Raw genomic sequence first — 21,525 nt, forward strand, 5'->3', positions numbered from 1 at the left:
AAACTACAGTTTACTAGGCGTCACTTGAAGTTTTCCTTTACTGCTCTCCTGGGGCAAGCGATGACGATACTGTAGCTGGTATATGCAAACAGGGTGGGCTGCAACAGAGAAAGAAAAGATGTCACTCCAAAATCTTTAGAAAACCTTCTAAAAGTAGGAAGGTAGGTACATACAGGAGGGCTTGCATGGGAAATTACTCAAATTGAAAAGAGAACAGTTCCTTAGCTTGCCACACTACTTGTGCTCTGAACATTATGCTGTGCTTCTGAAAGACAAAAAGCAGGGAACCTGCAGAGCAGTGAAAGGTTTCTACTGTTCAGGTTGGTGTCTGCACAGAATGCAGCAAGTATACAAAGGCTGGATGTATGCTTGAATTACTTTGGACATTCTCTTATGTTTTATACATGGGAATACATGAAAAAGTGCTTAAAATAACCTCTATCAATATCAAAGATAAACGTGGAGAAAAGCTGTGCTATTGACAAACGGCTTCTTATCTCTCATCTGAAGGGTGTGTTTCATCATGGTGCCATCATTCTGCTCAACACAAGTCTCTGCCAGGCTCTGTCCCTCAGACCTGACGGGAACTGCAGTGGAACAGGTCAGCAGCAGCATGAATCCTACTGGAAAGTACATAAAATCGGCTCTGGAGTCTGCATGTTTGAGAGTGTGAGAAACCCAAGAATGTACCTGAAGATCAAAGATGGCCAGTGTAATGGAACAGTAAGCAGTTCTTTGCATTTCCCTCTGCAGATAATTTGATTAGATTGTTAATGAAAAGAGAAAATATTTTTTAATTGCTTGGATAAAAATGTGGTGGAAGCATTGTTTGGATTTAAGATTTTTCAGATCTTTTCCTTCATTTTCCAAGGAAAGACAAAAAAATATAGCAATAAAAGCTATCAGGTCCCTTTTGCACTTAATTGTGAAAATATGATTATATTTTAAAATATTGAGAATGTGTATGTAGTTAAAATTTATTTGTTGCTTGATAGCTGATGATTCTGTCAAGATTCTGTTGTATTAATTTCATTATTTTAAACTAGTTATGCTGGTGGGAGTTTGTTTTAGAAGATGTTGGAGTGATATGGAGTGATATTGGCGTCCTAACTTTAACTGAACGATTCTATTTTGACTGAAATTAAGAACCTGATTTTTTTTTTAATTATTATTTTGTCAACCAGCCATGCAGATTTTACTTGAAATACCTCACCACTTATAAGTAGCCTGTATATGGAGGAATAGAACTAGGTTTGGAGGATGGCTAAAATATTCTAATTCTTGGACCAATAATATTGTCCACCTAATTGGACTTTAACTAATGCATATTTACACTTGAGAGAGGAGAAAACAAAAACAGAGAGAGGAACATTATTATTTGCTCATTAGACTTGGTGTTTATTAATTCTGTGTCAGTTTGCTGATAAGAACTGATATAACTGTTTTGAATGTGACAGAATACAAACATGTTGAGGGGTTTTATTTAACCTAAATAAATTGATGATTAAAAAAAACAACTACTAATGAGTAAGATTTAAACAACTTCATGCAGAGCTAACTTTTTGCAATGTGTTAAAATGAGTGAAAATTCTTAAAATTACTCATAATTTTTATTTGGATGTTTAACCCAAGTGAGTGTGAAATAGAGCTGTGTACTTACTCAGGTCTGAGATCCATGAGAGTTTTGCCATTGATTCAAATATATTCCAATTAGAGATCAGAATATTTGATCCACATTTTGGATATAGGCTTTCTGAATATTGTACATTTTTAGCAGTGTTCTCACCAATGGATGAAGAGGAGTTTTTCATGTACAGCCTACAGGTTTCTCTCTAGCAGTTTGAAGTTTTATTTTTAAGTTCAAATTGTAATATATGAGAGAATGTTCTCTCTGAGACACATTAAACTGGAATTTTTATAGTCTGTTCCTGTTTATTGTCCAGTAAGGTTTTCATATTCTGAAAATTAGTTGAATCATAGTGCCTTAGCCCTTGTTACAGTGATAGCTGTGTTTGTGGGCACAGTACTTTTAAATCCACAAACATACCCGCTTATCATTGTTAAGAGCCTGATCCTTGGAGAAATCTGAGGTTTTGATTGATTAAGGCTTTAAAATTAATGTAAATGCTATAAAATGCAGAAAAGATGTTAAGAGTGAGTGGTAGTAGTAGTTTGTGAAAACAAAAATATATTTGATAAATGTTGTTTTATCATGTAGGATTAGCAAATCTGCACTATGTATAAATTCATACACATATCCTCTTTTGTCTGAAATGGATATTTTCACATTCTCTAACCCTCTAAAAGCTGATTAAGTGGGAAATTCCTTTGAATATATCCTAGACTTTGCCTAAATCCTAACATGATTCAGAGTACTTTCATATGTGATCTTTCACTTACTTGAATTATGTGCTTGGTCTTTTTGGTCACAAAGGACTAAACAGAGCCAAGATACAGGATATGTGTGTTTGTGTAATAGTGCAGCACATTGTGAAGTACCTAAACTTAATCTGAATTGTCATTAGAAGATAGTAATATATAAGTCTTAAGAAACATCCAGTTTGCCTATATATATAAATGTAATTATTGAATTTGTGTTTCTTTTTTTCAATTTCTTAGGGCACGGGTGATGAATACTGTCATTTTAAAATTGAGAAGAATTTGGAAGCTGGATCTGTAAGTCTAGAATCAGTGCGAAATAAAGGGATGTATGTTGGTCTCCTGCCAGATGGTCAGACTAAGCCAGTCATTAACATTGGAGAGAACAACATTTTTTTCTACCCACAGGTCATCAAATGTATGTGGTTTCTTGATATTCTGTTTTTCCTTAGTGGTTACTGTTTCTGACTGACAAAATTCAAAACAAAAGCATAAAAGCTTATTTAGACTATTTTCCTTGTTGTGTTTTAGTAATTTTAAAGATGAAAAGTCTATTGTATTACACATTGTCTCCCATGTAGCTAGTTAATTTTGCTTCATTTCTTTCCTTTTATAGCAGTAAGTGATGCAGAAGAAATTTTTTTTTTTTTTACTGAACAAATAATCTTTTGAGCATGAGAATCAAAACAGGTGACAAGATAGAAATGCAGTTGACTTCCTGGGTCTATTCCCCATTCTGGCCAAAGTTTATGGAAGCCTGGGAGATACTATCTTGCTGTCAGTTATATCACTCTTTCCTGTTTTTATAGGGAAAACAGAAGACTTACAAAATGCATTATGTAGACTTACAAAATGCCCTTATGCCCTAAACAAGTAGGGTACACTTGGCAGTGTTCAGTATCGTTTCTTCTTTAATGGTGCTAATACATGTACTGTCCCTGACTAGAATATTGATTATGTGATTCATAGTCAGATTTGAGAGCTATTTGCAGGCAAAAGGCTTGTTTACTAGACTGACCTCTTCTACTTGACTAGCTAGGGCTCAGAAAAGAGCCCTGTCACACTCTGGATCACTTTCTGTCCCATCTCCTTCAGGAGAAAAATGTGTTTAATTTGGTGAACAATTCATAGCCAGCTGGCTGGGATTATAACTGTAGAAAATGGTGGAAATACTATCTTTATTTTTTTTATTCATTTTATATATTTATCTGGTGGGCAAAGCCACAGAGATCAAGAAATTAAACATCTAATGAAACTGTTAAACTGGCCATCAGTTCAAAATTCAGAATTCTTTCAGATTTTTGCCAGACACAAGCAGAACAGGTTCATCTTGAATGCTTTGATCAGCAAAGAGAAAGTAACATACAACCTGTCTTATTACTAATTCTGTTTTATGTATATTGTCACTAAGATATAAAGAAGCATTATCAAAGTCACTGTAATGGCATCCTTACCATTCAGTCCCTACTTGCTGCAAGGTGACAAGAATATTTCAGTCACTGTGTCCTTGTAGACAAAAGGAAAGGGGTTTTCTTTGTTACCTTTTTTGGAAGCGCAGGTTTTCAATGGAAATTCTCAACAAAGCAGGGCTTACTGATGCTATTAAAATAAAGCTAACTGTTACTTTGTTACAGGCATGAGTTCTTCCAAATCCTTGTTACTCAGTAAAAGGAAGGAAGCAGGAGCTAATATTTCCTATTAGAGCTACCAAGATTTGTCTGTTTGCTATTTCATATTATCAGAAATGGCCTCTAGCAGTTTTTCTTTCAGCATTCCTACTCTTAAGAAAGGAAATATTGGGGGAATGGAGAAACTGATCTTGTGGAAAACTACATTTGAGTAGGTCATTTCATTCGTGTATCTATGTTAAATTGCTACTTAGATTTTCAAAGCAGTAAATGGATTGCTACATCATAATTTTTCTACTTTTTGCAGCATGCTGCTAACAACAAAAGCCTATTACTAGTGGCTCTGCGCTACACAGAGAAAAGACTTTGGTGTCTATTGTGTTGAACAATTGAGAGATCTATTATTACTGTTTGTCACTGAAAATGTGGGAAGTGTCTGAGCAGAAAAAGCAAATGATTTGTAGCTAGTGACAGAATTTACATTTGATTGTTTCAGTTGGCCGGGAAAAGCCTATGGGAACATCTGCAGCACCCAATCAGGAAAAGAAAGGCTTCAGAGAATCTGAACGCCAACCAGCAAAAGCCCAGAAGCAAGTATGTCAAACCCCCTCAACTTTTCCACACTCAAGTAAGTAATAGTTAACAAACTAGTTTTGATACAACATTTTAGTATGTTGTCCTTCCGTGTATGTTTTCAGTTACTTATCTCAGCTTTTCTAGACCGTTGACTTATGCATACATGCAACACGAACACATTACCAGTTACTGTTTTTCAAAAGGGCATTGGAATGTGGTTCATTGATTAGGTAACAATCAGCATGTAATTGTTGAGGATTTCCACATTGCTGTTTTTCAAATTCATGATCATCTATCATAAGGACTATTTCTGTGGAAATTAAGAGGCTGATATCACAAAGAGCACAATCCAAATCTCACTGAAAGCAATAGAATATTTCTCTCACTTATGTTTTCTGCTTTATAATTCACTGGGGGAAAGAGTAAGACACAGACACAGACACAGATTTCTAGGTTGGAAGAGACCTCAAGATCATCGAGTCCAACCTCCGACCTAACACTAACTACTTCACTAAACCATATCGCTAAGCTCTACATCTAAACGTCTTTTAAAGATCTCCAGGGATGGTGACTCCACCACCTCCCTGGGCAGCCCGTTCCAATGCTTAATAACCCTTTCGGTAAAGAAGTACTTCCTAACATCCAACCTAAAACTCCCCTGTCGCAACTTTCGCCCATCCCCCCTCGTCCTGTCACCAGGCACGTGGGAGAACAGACCAACCCCCACCTCTCTACAGCCTCCTTTAAGGTAACTGTAGAGAGCGATAAGGTCACCCCTGAGCCTCCTCTTCTCCAGGCTGAACAAGCCCAGCTCCCTCAGCCGCTCCTCATAAGACTTGTTCTCCAGACCCCTCACCAGCTTGGTCGCCCTTCTCTGGACTCGCTCGAGCACGTCCATGTCCTTCCTGTAGCAAGGGGCCCAAAACTGAACACAGTACTCGAGGTGCGGCCTCACCAGAGCCGAGTACAGGGGCACAATCACTTCCCTAGACCTGCTGGCCACACTGCTTCTTATACAGGCCAGGATGCTGTTGGCCTTCTTGGCCACCTGTTGGCCTTCTTGGCCACCTGAGCACACTGCTGGCTCATATTCAACCGACTATCAACCAATACTCCCAGGTCCTTCTCTGCCAGGCAGCTTTCCAGCCACTCATCTCCCAGCCTGTAGCTCTGCTTGGGGTTGTTGCGCCCCAGGTGCAGGACCCGGCACTTGGCCTTGTTGAACTTCATACAGTTGACCTCAGCCCATCGCTCCAGCCTATCCAGATCCTCCTGCAGAGCCTTCCTGCCCTTGAGCAGATCGACACACGCACTTAGCTTGGTGTCATCTGCAAACTTACTGAGGGTGCACTGGACGCCCTCGTCCAGATCATCGATAAAGATATTAAAGAGGACCGGCCCCAGTACCGAGCCCTGGGGGACACCACTTGTGACCAGCCTCCAACCAGATTTGACTCCATTCACCACAACTCTCTGGGCCCGGCTATCCAGCCAGTTTCTAACCCAACGAAGCGTACGCCAGTCCAAGCCCCGAGCAGCCAGTTTCTTGAGGAGAATGTTGTGGGGAACGGTGTCAAAAGCCTTACTGAGGTCAAGGTAAACCACATCCACAGCCCTTCCCTCATCCACCAAGCGCGTCACTTTGTCATAGAAGGAGATCAGGTTCGTCAAGCAGGACCTGCCTTTCATAAACCCATGCTGACTGGGCCTGATCGCCTGCTTGCCCTGCAAGTGCCGCGTGATGACCCTCAAGATAATAAGGTTTTGGTGTGCTTCATGCTAGCTTTATATCTATGCTGAGGAAGTTAAGAATACTTAAATAATGTTCAGACTGCTATTTCAAACTGTATCTGATGAGTTTGTCAATGTGAATCAGACACCAAGTATGGAATAATTGTTCATAGGGTATAATACTGGGAAGTATTTTAAATAAATTCAGTTGAAACAAAACATTCTGCTCAAATTCAAACACAAGTATGGATTATTTCTGACAATGTTGTTTCTATTTTTAGCTCAAAACAACTATCTTCAGCTTCCAATCTATCAGACCTCATGCTGTATTATTGTGTCACAAAGCGTTCCCAAAATGTTGTGGGTTGTCATCACGTAGAGTGATATGCTGAATTTAAAACTCATGGCAACAAATTCACAAACCATCAAACCTGTTATCAAAGAAGTAGGATGTTTTTAGGGTCAGGTACAAAGAAGCAATATCTACTGTAAAATTGGTTAGGTAAAGTCTATAGCACTTTTTTAGAAGTATTTCTGACACTCATACATGTGGACTCTGCTTATTCAAAATTAGTAGAAATATCAGTCACTCTGCCTTTCAAAGAAAACGCTCATATTTTGTAAGATATTTTCACTTAGAGTACTTTAAAGGTTAACTGACTTCGATGTTTGGGGTGTGCCTTCAAATTTTTAATTGATATTCATTAAATACTCATTTGCTTTTTTATAGAATTGACATTCAGAAAACGGTGATGTTTGTAGTTAGTATGCAATCCAGCAGTAGACATACTATTCAAGCTCAGGACAGATTAGCTGTTAGGCTGACCGGGCCACCTTCTTTATGACAGCATTTGCTAGCTAATAGCTATTTCTTGGTTGTTGTTTTCACAAATAATAATTGGTTTAGGATTAATTAAACAGAAAACTGTGCTACAGCAGTATGGACTTCTATTGTTGCAATGTCAGTTCTCTGTTCTTCAAGACACTTCTACCCTACAGAGATGCTGGGACATACCATCATTCACTTAATAGATCATAGAACAGAGGATTAGAGTGACAGTCAGAAACATGTCAGCTAAAATGAAGTGGGACCACATTATAGGCTGCAGACTGATCTAATGTACTGCCCAAGTGAGAACGGAAAGTGTATGTATATATATATATATATATATATATATATATATATACACACACGATTAGAAGGTCACAGAAAGGCTAGGAATGGAGGAGATGAAGTAGAAGACATGAAAAACTGAACTCAAAAGATTTTTAAATCTGCTATCATACACAAAATCAAGCCAAAATCAAGAGCCCTCCTGACAATACAGACTTGTGTCATGTTCTGTATCAACCAGTGAGCAAGCAAGGACCTTACAGGATTTCCCAAATGACTTGGTATTGGGGATTTCTCCTTTGCTTGTTCCTTTTGTTTCTGAAGTCATGCTTAAATTTCAATAGTGAAACATGAGAGTGCATATGCTAGTCAAAGTAAGGAGGGAGATGCCATTAGCTTCTACAAGGTAAACAGTCTGTGACACTGAGAACAACTTTGTGGTTCAGCACTAACAAATTGTGTCTCTGAGGAATGATTTCTATACCCTGCATGCTCCTTTCCCATAAGTCTGGAATACTGTTAGTTACTAATAATTTTAACACATTTTATTTACAAAGCTAAATAAGACACAAATAAAGTCTGATCATCATTTCCATTAGTTTTACATTGGAAATGATGATACACAAGAGTGCGATAAAATACATCAATACATAAGCCTCTGCTCTATAAACTCATTTTTCTGATGCTTTATTTCAAAAGCATCTCTCAATCATATGGTATTTTGGGACCAAATCACTCTCATTTTGTTCGAGATTTGGGATAAGTAAATAAAACAGCAAAGTAATTTTTATGAAACTGTGGGAAGGATTGTGACTTCTCCAGCATTCTCATGAAGGGCTATCAGAATGAATTTTTGTCGCAATGGAATTATATCACAGTGCCATGAAGTGTATAAAATCCCATAACTAATCCAGAGTAACCATCAAATCCTCTTTTCAGATTGGAATATTTTTAGCCTGTAGCAAATCAATGTGACTGATTTCCATTTGTAAAAGTGCCAGTAAATTACAAGGCAAAAAACATTCCAAGTTTGTGAATTGTTCGTGTATTATAATTGTTTTCAGGAAGTAGTAGTTTGTGCTTGCAGTAGGTGCTTTGTGTAACAATAGCCCAAGTATGGAACTTGGGCTATTATATATATATACGTACTTGGGCTATTATATATATATATGTACTTAGTATACAGAGCAGCCTGGGATTCCTTATGCTTCTTGACTGCCTGTGCATTTCATGAGACTTTTCATCTGTTTGCTGGGGAATACCTGTGGGTCACAACTTACACCTGAAGAGTAGGATGTGATGTTTTCAGAGTTACAGTGTAGGAACTAGAAAACTCAAGTTACAGAAAGTAGTGTTACTTGAAGAGTGTTAAACAGTCAAATTCTCAAAAAAATTTATTGTACCAAAGCAACTAGTTTGTTTTAGTTTCTACTTCAGTTACTGAAAGCCATACGCCATGAAGAATCTGTTGCTCATACATGTTTTGTAAGAAGCAAGTCCCAAGGATTCAAATTGGCTTTCCATTTTGTCTTCAAACTTTTGTTTTGTTGCTAACAACAAAGTATAGTCCAGTGAATTTTACAAGTCTTTGCCATAGGCACAGCTTTTTTTTTTTTGTTGTTTTGTATTTGTAGTGAGTTTGGCTGGGATGGGCTCTGTTTTCTGTATTTCAGACTGATGTTGTCAGTGTTGGTAACACACCAATGCTTTATATATTTCCGAGCAATGCTTGCACAGCACTGAAGCCTCCACTGTTTCTTACTCTGCCCCACCAATGAGCAGTCTAGGAGCGGGTAAGAGTTTGGGAGAGGACACATCCAGGACAGCTGACCTGAACTGACCAAAGGGGTAGTTCATAACAAACAATGTCATGCTCAGCTATAAAAACTGGGGAGGATTTTTTTCCAAAATAGCTGTTCCTTGGGGACTGACTGAGTATAGGTGCACTGGTGGTGAGTGATTGCTTTTGCGTCACTTGTTTTTTGTGTTAGATTTTTTTTCCTTCACTTATTAAACTGTGTTTATCTCAGGAAAAAAAAAGAAAAAAAAAAAAAAAAAAAATCCCAACCAGAGCCAGTACAACATTTTAATCAAGCAAATAAAAAAACCAAAGGGCTCTGGTAGCAAAATATGTAGTGAAGCAGGGACATGCATAGTGATGCACTGGGAATTCTTCAACAAATCAGTATCAGTGGCTTTTATGAATTCCACAATATCCTAAGTGAATTTATACATTTAGAGCCTCTGGCCTCAAAAAGCTTGGTTCATAGAAAGCCACTTAACAGATGAGGAATGAGTTGTGGGATACAAAAGAAAATTAATCTGCAGTGCAGATTATAGTTAACATATTAACTGTATGTATTACTATATATTACTATCATCCATTATAGTTAGCATATTCTCTTTGCAGCCATATGAAAAGGCCAAATGAAGAACTGTTTAGGAATCCTTGCAGGACACAGTATATATGCGAATGTTGGTTCATCTTTTCAAACTCAGGGCTTAAATCTACCTCTTGTGTCAGAACAGATTATAAGTATTGGAGGGCAAGAGCTCCCTGTTTTGGAGAAGACTTCCTGGAGAGGAGTGTGTAGAGGTGACTTTATAGTGGTGCCATTATTGAAAATTACTGTTCCAGATATCTGATGTTTGCAAACTCCACTTTGACTAAAATACTCAAAATTAATTTCCTTCACCCCAATGAGAGTCTACTTTTTCATACTTCAGTGGTGTCATTTGACATCTCTGCACATATACTCTTTTTTTAATCTCAAGGGTATGCAAAAGATCACTAGGTGCTATTCTCAAGTTAAATATATGTTTCCTGAAATTATATTTGTTCAGTCACTAAAGCTGTGAATTGTGCTCATAAAGTGGTACTGCACTGCTATTGTCTCATTTATGCAGAACCTCCCTCAGCCCAAACACCGGCATTGTATACTTAAGTATGGTTGGCAAGGATACACTGTGCTATTTTTTTTTTGAGTACTTTACAGTATTTAATACTTAACTTGAAGAAAGTTAATTTCCTAAACCATTTTTTTTTTCATTTGAAATTAAAATTGTCTCTACTTTTGGACATGTTTCTGTTTATAATCTCCCAACACAAGACATTGGAAGAACATTTGCACGTAATTCTACTCATTTCTAAATGTAAGGAAACAGAAATGTCAATCTAATGGCCATAATTCTACATCACAACATCTTTACTTTAAACCAGAATACATATAAAGAATAGGATGAGGGAGACTTGTTCTTTTCCAGTTGAATGTTGTACCTTACCCACTCAGTACATTTTGGTGTAGACAAGAAACATAAATCAACCTTTTCAGACTATCTCACTTGCAATGAAAAAATACAATCCCCTCTCTGTTATGGTCTCCTTATGTGCTGAAGTTACAACAGTGACTGGCAGTTTCATGTCGATTTTCATCTCCCACTAATGTTCTGTATTTCACAGAGGAAATGAGAAATCCCCAAGGTGGTGAGTGTCCCCCTTCTTCAGCTGAGGAATGGAAAGTGTCAATGATGACAGGAAATGCAGGAACTCAAGTAAATGTCACTCTCTGGATATATGGAGACAGAGGAGCATTTGGACCAATAACTCTTGGCAAGGACAACAGAAAGCAGCTGTTTCTTCCCAGGCAGGAGGATGAATTTCAGGTAGCTAATGAAGGCTAAGAACATTATTTTACTGTGTACCTTTCCAAAGACTATTCTGTCATGTGAAAAGAAGTGTTTTTCTGTTATGTTTACTGCATAAAATAAATCTCTATCTAATCTCTGCGCATTCTGCATTGAATCAGCTTGGTGCATATAGTTAGCACTGAAAGAAATATTATTTCTTTTAACTCCCTCTACCAGATACAGTAGTCAGAATAGGACAATGGCAGGAGTAAATTGATTTCTCTAAGGCCATTGATTTGAAACTAGCTTCAGAAACTATCCACACATAAATAAATCACATGTGATGTAAGGCTTATGTATCATTTAGTTACCTTTAGTAATGAAATGTTCTTCTGTACAGTTTTCAAAGCATACTATAAAATGGATATCGTGGAGTTAGTTCAATTAAGGAAGATAACTGAGCCATTTTTCAGCCACCGTATTATAAATAGCTGGAATACTAGAAGATTTACCAATGAAATCACTGAGACCAATAAACTACCTGTTATCATGTCATTAAAAAAAAAAACTTTTGCTATTATTTAGGAATAATCCCACCTCTATTTTAATAGGAAGATTACTTCTAGATATGCTGAGAAGAAATTAACAAAGGGGCTAAAATTTCTGTTTTGTGTAAATCTTTCTGTCTGAGAAGCATGTGACACATCACTGTCTTCAGATAACTGATGCAGACATTATACTTTTCATATTTTGTGTAATTTTTTTCTGCACTCTTCTAATGCAATCTTGGCGCAAATCAAAAATTTTACTGTCAATATTAATAATAATCTCTATGAATAGGGCATAGACAGGAAGCTAACTGACTGTAATGTTCATTTTTTAAGCATGTGAGCTATATATTATGATCCATGGGGATTCCTGTTCTCTTAATTAGTGAATAATTCATGAGAAGCATTGGGTAATAGCATGTTTACAATGTTAATCTATACATTTTTAAGAGATGGACCACTTTCTCTTCTCTGAAATAGACATTGCATATTATAGCTGTGTGCTCCGGATAATGATCTTGTGAGACAGCAGAATCTTTTTAACAGTACCTGGGGCTCCTACTGTAATTTTTTGCATCACACTGACACTATTGTGTTCAGGCATTAAACAGCAAATGGCACCAAAGTGCTTTTCAATCTTTAGTCTGCAGAAAAAAAAAAAAAAGAAGAAAAAAAGATAAAAAAAAAAATCATTAAAAAAAAGAGTAAATGTTCCTTCTTCCCCCCCCCCCCCCCCCTTATTTTTCCTTTAAACTGTATCCTGTACTTGTTTAGCATGATAAGTCTTGAAATGCAGGTAGGAATGCAATACTTTTAGAGGATTATATTTTTACTGTTTGCATCCTTGAGCTGGATATATTTTTACTGATATTTTCTAGAACAAAAGATACTAAATTTTATTATTTAAGTAATCAGCTCAATCATAGCTCTGGCCAGCAGTTCTTGGAATGAAACAGCTACCAGGAGCCTGTGGTAGTTGGGCAATTTGGAGTCAGTTTTCTTGAACCTTTTACTTTATCAGCAGTATGCCCAACTATGAAAAATTCAAGTAGAACTATTTTAATAAGTGAAAACCCTTCGTATGTGGCCTTCCCTCTCTCACCTTACCCATATGAGTAGTCACTGTCTGTTTGATCCTTTTTAAGACTGTGCATGTGCAAAAAGTCAAGAAGGATATAAGTTTTTTTCCTGGGAAATCTCTGCTTGTTTTAGGCAGAAGTCACTCTTTGCAATTTGACAAAGCCCAATGCATTTATGTTTTGTATTGATATTTGAAACGAATATATAACTGTTAACCACATAGTCTAAAGAAGGATTCATTAGAATAAGCAGAAAACATGACAGTAATGTATATTCAGTGAACAACAGCTCTGTGAAGGAGACGGTATCTCACATTACTTGAGAAGGGGGCTAGTTTGTTTTGTAAAATGTGGGAAATGACAACAATAGTAGGGTTTTTCAGTCAAGCTGTACAAATGCCCTCACTTGATTACTTCTCTAATGCAAAAGTCTCCCAGTTACCCAGTTAATAAGTCTACACATATTGAGAAATATTAAGGAACATGAGCAAGGATATGAGAATCTGACTCCACAGAACAAAGCAAATTTCCTAAACCATTGGAACAATGTAAATAGCTTCTTTGCATATAAACAATGGAATGGAATAGGCTGTTGCCAAGCTTTTATTAATAGATTTATTATTTGAAGATAATATGATAATGCTTTTACTTTTTCTTTCCTAGAAGTTCATTACAAATGATCTAAAAACTTGTGTTCAATTTAAGTAATGGTTAGATTTCAAATAAACCCCAGAAAAGTGCGGTAGAACAAGACTTCATGGAGTAGCTCTCATAAGTAAGAGCAGTAGAATGCACTTTGAAAGTGCAAAGAAATTGCATATGTGCAAATCACAGAGAGTCAGAAAGCAAAAATAGTATTAGTGACTTTCCAAGTTTTGCAGATGTTCTGCTAGCTTTTGAGAACTTATTCTTCAAGGGCTCCAAAAGCTTTTTATCCCTTACTTTCACATACCAGGGTTTATGACCATTTTGCTGTGCTGCATTATGAAAAATTTGTGGCCTGTAATTTAATGGATTTACTTTCACATTTATTCTCTCATGAATGGCTCTTACCAACTTTTTTTAAATCTTCAAACTTTGATGAGTTTAATTATCTGCCAAATCATTTTCCCTGCAAATATCTTGATTTCATTAGGCTAAAATCTGGTCAAACTAGAGCTCAGACAGAAATCTGCTTAGACAAATTGCAAGCTGTCTCTTTTCTGGACTATATAATCTGAAATCTGATGGTCAAATGTGTGCTGTTTTTATACACTTAGATACTACAGTGGTTCAGAGAAATCTGGAACCATGCAAAGATAAACCATGCATTTTTATGTATCCTTTTTCACATGTGAGGTAACTATTTTTTTTTCTTTTTCTTCTGGAAATATGGGCCAAATTGAAGGCATAGAAAAATGTGGAAATACAGGGCAAATGTTTTTTGTGCATAATGAGAACTGAATTTTTGAGTCATTTCACATGTGATGATAGAAAATACATTTTTTATTTTTTTTCCCCAAGATTCACAGCTGTAACAGTTCTAAGCATAGAATACCTAGGCATATGCTTGCCATTGGGATGCCTCTTTTTCCATGTCTGTAGGAGACTGAAATATCTCTTAATCATTAATTAGATACAGTGCTATTGTGCAAGGTATGGCCTTCCTTAATCAGCATGCAGCCTCTACTGCACAAACTTAAATTATGTTATATACAATTTTTGTGTAGTCATATGTTATATTGTTCTGGTTTTATTTCAGGTTAAAATAAAAAGTGTTGGGAATGTCTACAAGATAAGAATTGAACTCGATGAATTACCAAATGAGCAGTCAGAGTGGAACTTACAGAGTGTAAGATTTTTATGATAAATTCTTTTTTGCTTTATTATTTTTTATATGAACTAAAACCCTATCTTTTCATGAAGCTTTAGCTTCATGAATCAAAAAATGGTGGTTGTGATACATGCTTATTGCTTTGTCATAGGCTGCTAGGATGCCAAAACTATTGATGCAGTAAGTCGCCTGAACTGAATTTCTGGACTTTTTTTGAAATGATTCTTAAGTTATGGAGCTTGTAGATGTAAATTTTAGTGTATTGATGGCTTCTATGAAGTTTTGCTTTGTAAAAGCTCGCCTGTATTCCTCAGTGTTTGCTAGGGAGATTCTAACTATAAATTCAAGCTATGAAAAATTGAAAATGATGGAGAAGCAATTATTCCATGACAACTGCATGCAAAGAGTGAAGAAAGTTTGCTGAAGAGTTGGCTGGTTCTAACTGGCCCAAAGATAGCTCATAATTATAACAATTTTCAGGGAAAAAATATTTTTAATTTAGAATTATTTCTTCTTTTCTGCTTCTGTTTTAACTCTATTTTTCTCATGATATTCAGGCATATTTGCCAGATTAAACTCATTCTAAATTCTTCCTAACGCTGACATCCATGCATGATTTCTTTCATGATTACAGATAAGTATTTGTCCCCCATTTCTTATTTTGAATCCATAAGACATAATCTCAGTCCAATTTAGACAACCAAAATTACAGAGTAATAACAGATTTTGACATTTACTGAAAACCCTTAACTCTAACTGCACCAAAACTGAATGCAAATATAAATATTTCTGTTGCTCAAATGGCTGCAGGAATCCTGCTTTCTATTCTGGTGGTTACAGAATATTTCTTTAACATCTTGGTCCAAATTTCAAAGGGTAACCCTGTGATTTCAAGTATTTTTTTTTCACAGGAAGAAACAAATTATGTTGAAAGCTGTGTTTTCTCACAAAGCAGTTAATATTTTCTATTGTTACGAATCAGCAGGGGGAGCTCTGCCAATAAACATTACAGATTAAGGATCACTGCTGCAAAAGTATTTCATGTTAGAATAAATACATGTTTTGGTGCTAAAAGAAGTGTTCATTTTAGTTAAAATAATATTTTATTGGAAAAGTGAGATAAAGGCATATATTGTCTCAATTTCCGAAGTATTAGAATCTGAATGTAAATACATATTTTCATAATTTTGTTCACAAATGTTATGCATGCTATATCCACATTCAGAACAGAACTGCAGAGTGACAATTTTCTGCTACTTATTTCCTTTTGCTTGTGAGGGCCTGTGGAAAAACTGCAGTACGCACTATTATAATTCAAGACCAACAAAAACTGCTGCCATAAAAGAAAAAGAAAGACTGCTTCAGTTATAGGAAACAAGTAGGACAGCTATCATGATGTACCATGGCTAATAACTTGAGAATTTAAATTCTTCAGAAGAATAGATAGAGGATGCTGGTACTCAGACTTTCTTTTGTTCTGCTATAAAAAGAGCCAAATACAACATGAATTGATTTAATATTTCAACATATCCTCTCCTTGCCAAAGTATCCTCTCCTTGGCAAAATTCAGGAAGATATAGATGATGAGTTTCATCCTGTTTCCATTTTAATTTAAAAATGTATCAATCTTTCCACAACTTCCAAAAGCTCAATCTCACCTATCCTCACTTACTGGAATGTTTTCAGGCTTCACTACTCCAAACAGTGTTACATAGAGGTGGTCCATTGACAGAAATCAGAACTGATGACATTTGTAAAGGAAAAAAAAAAAAAAAGAATTTCAATATTTCAATTATAGATTTGTTTGTTCCAAGAATAAGATAATTTTAAAGTTTAGGGCATTTTTAAAGAATAGAGGCTGGCAATTTCAGCTGAGATAACAAAGATGTGAATAAAGATCCTCTCTAGTTATAAGTAAAGTAGCAGTTAAAATGAAAATGTTTTCATACTGCAATTTTGTGTGTCATATTTACTGATCACGTTATTTTTGTCTGAGATAGAAGAGTTAAAGAAACTGTTTTGTTGTTGAGAAGCAAAACACTGAAGAGAGTGAACTGAGTCATAGTTAAACTGCTTCTTCCTTAGGTGACACTGCAACATCTGATGAGTAAGAAAACTCTGAATTTTCCAGCAAACACATGGTTTTCAAAGAATAGTGTTGACAGAGATTTTGTCTTTGAACTTCCAGTAGTGGAAGCTGGAAAACCTATCTATCCAAGTATGTATTGCACAGTTATATATATATTGGTTACTTGGTTTTCAGTATTAATGTCATCTGAATTATATTCCATCTGCTGTATATCCATAAATGTGGTCTTAGCAATCTTAAAAACAGATAGTTAGGCTGAGTTTGGGAGAATATACTCCAGCAAATTAATTGCAAATCATATTTTGCAATCATACTTAACATATTTTTCTTTTGGTTATGTTCGGAAGTTGTTTTATACCATGTTTATGTCTACACTGGTGACTTGGAGCAAGCTGATACAGATTCTGCTGTTTATCTGTGTATCTATGGAAAAAGAGGAGATTCTGGTCTAAGACTTCTGCATAAATCTGGTATACCAGTGAAATTTCGGAGAGGAAAGGTAAGTCTGAAGAAGAATTTGCTTAGCTGTGTAAATATAATTAAGTAATTTTAATTGATCTTAAAAAGTTCCTAATAAAAAAGATCAGGGACTTAGCACCTCACATGTTCAACAGAGGTTTAGCAACTAAGGAAAATCAGATGTTATGAACCCAGGAATAAATGAATGAGTAAAACCACAGGCAGGTAAAGGGGAAGAAAAATTATATTAAGAACTCCCTGGAAGCTAATGAGAAGAGCTTTCTGTGAATATAAAATATTTCCTGTCAAGGTATAATGAGTTATGGCTGGCTACAAATGAGTGCACAGAAATCATTCCATGATTTCAGATCTTAGCAAACTGCTGGCTATGTACTTCTTTTAACACATATTAGTATAGTATTGAGATTAATGCAAGGCAGTTTTGAAGTTATTTCATCATTCAATTACATCTGATCTCCTCCATAAGTAAAATATATATATCATCCTGATTTTCTGCAGTAGCGTATGGTTGAATGTCAGGAACTACTGGGCTTAATCTTAGCTCTGCCAGTGGCCTTCTTATGACCTTCTAAGAAACAAGCCTGTTACTTCATTTGTGAGCTATTGAGGATTAACACTTGCATATCTAACAAATGGCACGAGGCTCTTAGATGAACAAAAACAAAACAAAAGGCAGTATATAAAATACTAGTAATAACCCATTGGAAAACTCCAGAGGTATATGTACTGTTTTAGAATATGTATTTTACATCATTACTAGTGCATTAGGTATGAAGTTTTATTCAAATTGAAATTCAGAATTTAAAAGGAGTTGTCTAGGGGATTATTCTAGCTGGTCTGATGGAAAATTCAACATATTTTTATCAGTGGAATAAGGGGCTGGTTCAAAGTACAGTTTGTTATAGAAATGGGTGAACAAGACAGTGGATTGTAGGAGGAGGTAGAGCAGGGCCTGGGATATATCATTTTGTGACAAATGTGGTTGAATGCTGACTTGAACAACATGATTGTTGTGGTTTAAACTGTCAAGGAGCTCAGCACCACACAGCCATTTATTTACTCCCCACAACAAAGGGGGAGAGAATCAGGGCACAAACCCAAAAAACCTCATGGGTTGAGATAAAGACATTTTAACACAGCAGAAAAGGAAGGGAAAATAATTATTATGATAAAGGAATATACAATACAAGTGATGTGCAATGCAGTTGCTCACTACCTTCTGATTGATGCCCAGACAGACCCCAAGCAGCTGCCACCCTGCTGGTCAACTCCCCCAGTTTTTATTGCTGGGACATTCATTATGGGACATCCCTCTGGCCAGCCTGGGCCAGCTGTCCTGGCTATTGTCCGCTTCTGGTGCACCCCAAGCCTTCTCACTGGCAGGGCAGCACGGGAAGCTGAAAAGCCCTTGGCTCTGTGTAGGCACTGCTCTGCAACAACTAAAACATCGGTCTGTTATCAACAGTTTTCATCAAAAATACAAAACACAGCATCATATCAGCTACTAGGAAGAAAGCTAACTCTATCTCAGTTGAAATCAGGACAATATCTACCCTTTATTCCATACCACCTACACCATGCTCAGGTCCCACACTTTCCAGTACATCCCAATTAATCACCACCTTTCTTGACTTTTGATGTATATACACATATAATTCCCTTAGTCTACAGGCAATCCCTCTAACATGTCTGAATTTATTTAATCCATGACTTTGGGCCCCATCTGTCATAACAGTCTTTCAGGGCAGAAGAGATGGTGTGTGCTGTTGGATTGTTGCATGGCATCCTTCAGAAAGGATAGTTTGCGATCATATATCATGTATACACAAGGAAGAAGTAAAGATGCACAGGCAATCTTAATTCTGCCATTTGCTAAGGACTGAGAATTTTACAGACATGAATTTTCCAATGTAGTTCTTTCCTTCATTTTCCTTTTACTGAAGAGTGTGATCTGGACAGTTACAAGGAGGGAGAAAAAGCTATATGCTTTTTACCATGACAAAAAGTTACCAACCTGAACCTTTCACCTGATCAACTTCATGCTCCTATTAAAACAGTCTTTGCCAACAGTAAGCACATGTCTAAACGATTAACAATGACAAAGTGACATGTCAAACTTCAGTTTCTTCAGGCAAAATAGAATGTAAATAGAGGAGGTGAGACCACAAAGAGCAAAGGATGAGAACGTCTGTATTTTAGATAAACATTAACAAAGGAAATAATTGCCTGAACTGGTTCTTACCTAGAGAAGAATTATGGTAAACAGTGAGGTACTGGAATAATAGTGAAGGGCAGTAGGCAGCATTTTGTATGATGGGTGAAAAAAAGTATTTGGGATTATTATTGCATTCTGATTTTAGTTGTGTTTTCTCTCTTAGTCTGATGCATAATCAAAAGACATTTAACTTTTTGGATACAACCCCTTTGATACAGTACAGCTACCAGTAAAATCAATAGGAATCCTGAGCCACTGTTAAGGGTTACATCAGGCTTTTAAAATACTGTTGCTTCCAGACTTTATTAATGTTTTGCAAGTTATGGAATGCCATCTCCTCTGTGTCCTAGGTCAATGCTTTTGAAGTGGAAGCTGTATCTCTTGGAAAACTGCAGAAGGTGCTGTTGCGCTGTGAGGCTAATTCTAAGTCCCAGTATTGGTACTGTGATAAAGTCATTGTCAGAGAAGCTGAGAACAACTTGGAATATGTTTTCAATTGCGAAAGGTAGCTTTTACAAGAATTATCTTAAATATAAGATAGATTTCTGAGGATATCTATGGTTTCAATAACAGTACGATACCAACAAATGTACTAAATGAGTATTTTCCAGAAAAAACAGATTTGGATTATTGTGCAGTTGTATAAAAACCACAAAATGTGTTCCTCCAGAATAAGTTGCTTGAGTTCATAGGCTATGGTTGATATCAAAGATTAAATTCTTAGATGTCACGGTTATATGTTCATGTGTCATGGTGACTAGATTATACAGTGTAGCCTTATTATACAAGGATCAGTGCTATAAGCATGCCTTACCTATTCAAGAAGAAAAGATAAAGCATACAAAAAGGGTCTAAGTTTTCAGTTTTGTAGTCTATCTCATGGGTATGTGCATCATTTGAGGGAAATGGAGGGAGCATAGAGAAACAATGTGACCATGTGAGAAGGCACTAGAACAAATAATATTTAAATAGGATTTAATAAATGTTATTTAATAAATGCAGGATACCTAGTTATCTTGTCTGGATTTTTATGAATTTGTTATGTAACTTGAACAGCTTCTTGCAACTCTAGGTGTCACATCCCCAAAAAAGGAATAAAGATACCCTCTTACTTTTCTAAAACTCTCTAAAACATATACTTCAGTCAGGAGAGAGAGAAGCTTTTTCATTCATGGCTTTTCTAAAAGGAAACACTGCCACTGAAAAAGGGTTAAAGTAGGTCAGTGTTGGGGCTCAGGGCTAGCCTCCATCCGGGCCCAAATGTAAAGCTGAAACACTCTGCTCTGTTCTAGGAGGAAAGCATTTTTGTTCTTCAGAAATCTAATATATTAATCTTCAGCCTCACAGTTTTATTTTACACTGGTATTTTATGATGCACAGTATTAACAAAATGCTGTATTTTTGCTCACTTAGTCAAAGAAATATCACCATCTTATCTGACTTAAAAAAAAAAAATCTGATAACTAGTTTCTGAACATCCAACTGCCCTCACTGGATTTTAGTTATACACTATTTCTTAGTTACCTTAGTTACTTTTTAACATTTGAGATTGCAGTTTATACCCGTGATCAGGTTTTATCAGATATGATACAGGTAAGTTGTTGTTGTCTACTAAGACCAAATTTACTTCTTAGGGACTAGTTCTAACATAAATTGGTCTGTTAATGTTTTCAAGGAAAAATAAGGAACCTAAAAGACTTGCAGAATTCTGTCAAATATTTTTTTTTTTAATATTTGTTTTTAGTTACATGTTCCTATATATTGTCCTTGATCTAGCATTTCTTGGCACCTAAAGACTTAGTTGTGATACAGTAATACAGTGAAATAAGTTTGTGGCTTGTATGGTAATCTTAATCAGAGAAGTTTTCTTTACAGAAATTTAGAAAGGAGAGAATTAATAAGAATGTAACAAAAAAGCAACTGAAAAACAATAAACAATGGTATTCTTTCTCTTTGAATTTCTTTTGGATTTTATTTGTCAGGAAAGTGTTTAGAATATGGTTATAATTCTACTTGTCTTTGTTCCAAAGACTCTATTTATTTTTTCCTGGAAATAAAATTGCTGGAATATTTGCCAGGGATTGCATTGACTTTTTTCCTGAGGGTGTCACAACCATTTTTTGTTTATTTGCTGAACCTGTACCTGCTGTGGCAGATGTCTCTTCAGTCCTTTGCCAGGTTCATGCTACTCCTTGGTGTGAACTTGTCAGGTAGGGTTGGTGGGAAGGGGCAGGGGGGGCACCCAG

At 36.2% G+C, this 21,525-nt stretch overlaps 1 protein-coding gene across 1 annotated transcript in view; it reads left to right on the forward strand.

Annotated features, from left to right (window-relative positions):
• The window catches only part of RP1 (RP1 axonemal microtubule associated), a 189,021-nt gene that overhangs the window by 38,701 nt on the left and 128,795 nt on the right, over positions 1–21,525 (forward strand). Inside the window, exons 14-22 of the mRNA XM_050708777.1 lie at positions 511–723; positions 2,620–2,797; positions 4,504–4,605; positions 6,197–6,219; positions 10,891–11,091; positions 14,424–14,513; positions 16,581–16,713; positions 16,932–17,083; positions 19,630–19,784. Of these exons, the coding sequence (XP_050564734.1) occupies positions 511–723; positions 2,620–2,797; positions 4,504–4,605; positions 6,197–6,219; positions 10,891–11,091; positions 14,424–14,513; positions 16,581–16,713; positions 16,932–17,083; positions 19,630–19,784 (1,247 nt within the window). The remainder of the gene's footprint in view (positions 1–510; positions 724–2,619; positions 2,798–4,503; positions 4,606–6,196; positions 6,220–10,890; positions 11,092–14,423; positions 14,514–16,580; positions 16,714–16,931; positions 17,084–19,629; positions 19,785–21,525) is intronic.

This window comes from Cygnus atratus, chromosome 2 (genome assembly GCF_013377495.2).
Source record: "Cygnus atratus isolate AKBS03 ecotype Queensland, Australia chromosome 2, CAtr_DNAZoo_HiC_assembly, whole genome shotgun sequence".
Lineage (NCBI taxonomy): Eukaryota > Metazoa > Chordata > Aves > Anseriformes > Anatidae > Cygnus > Cygnus atratus.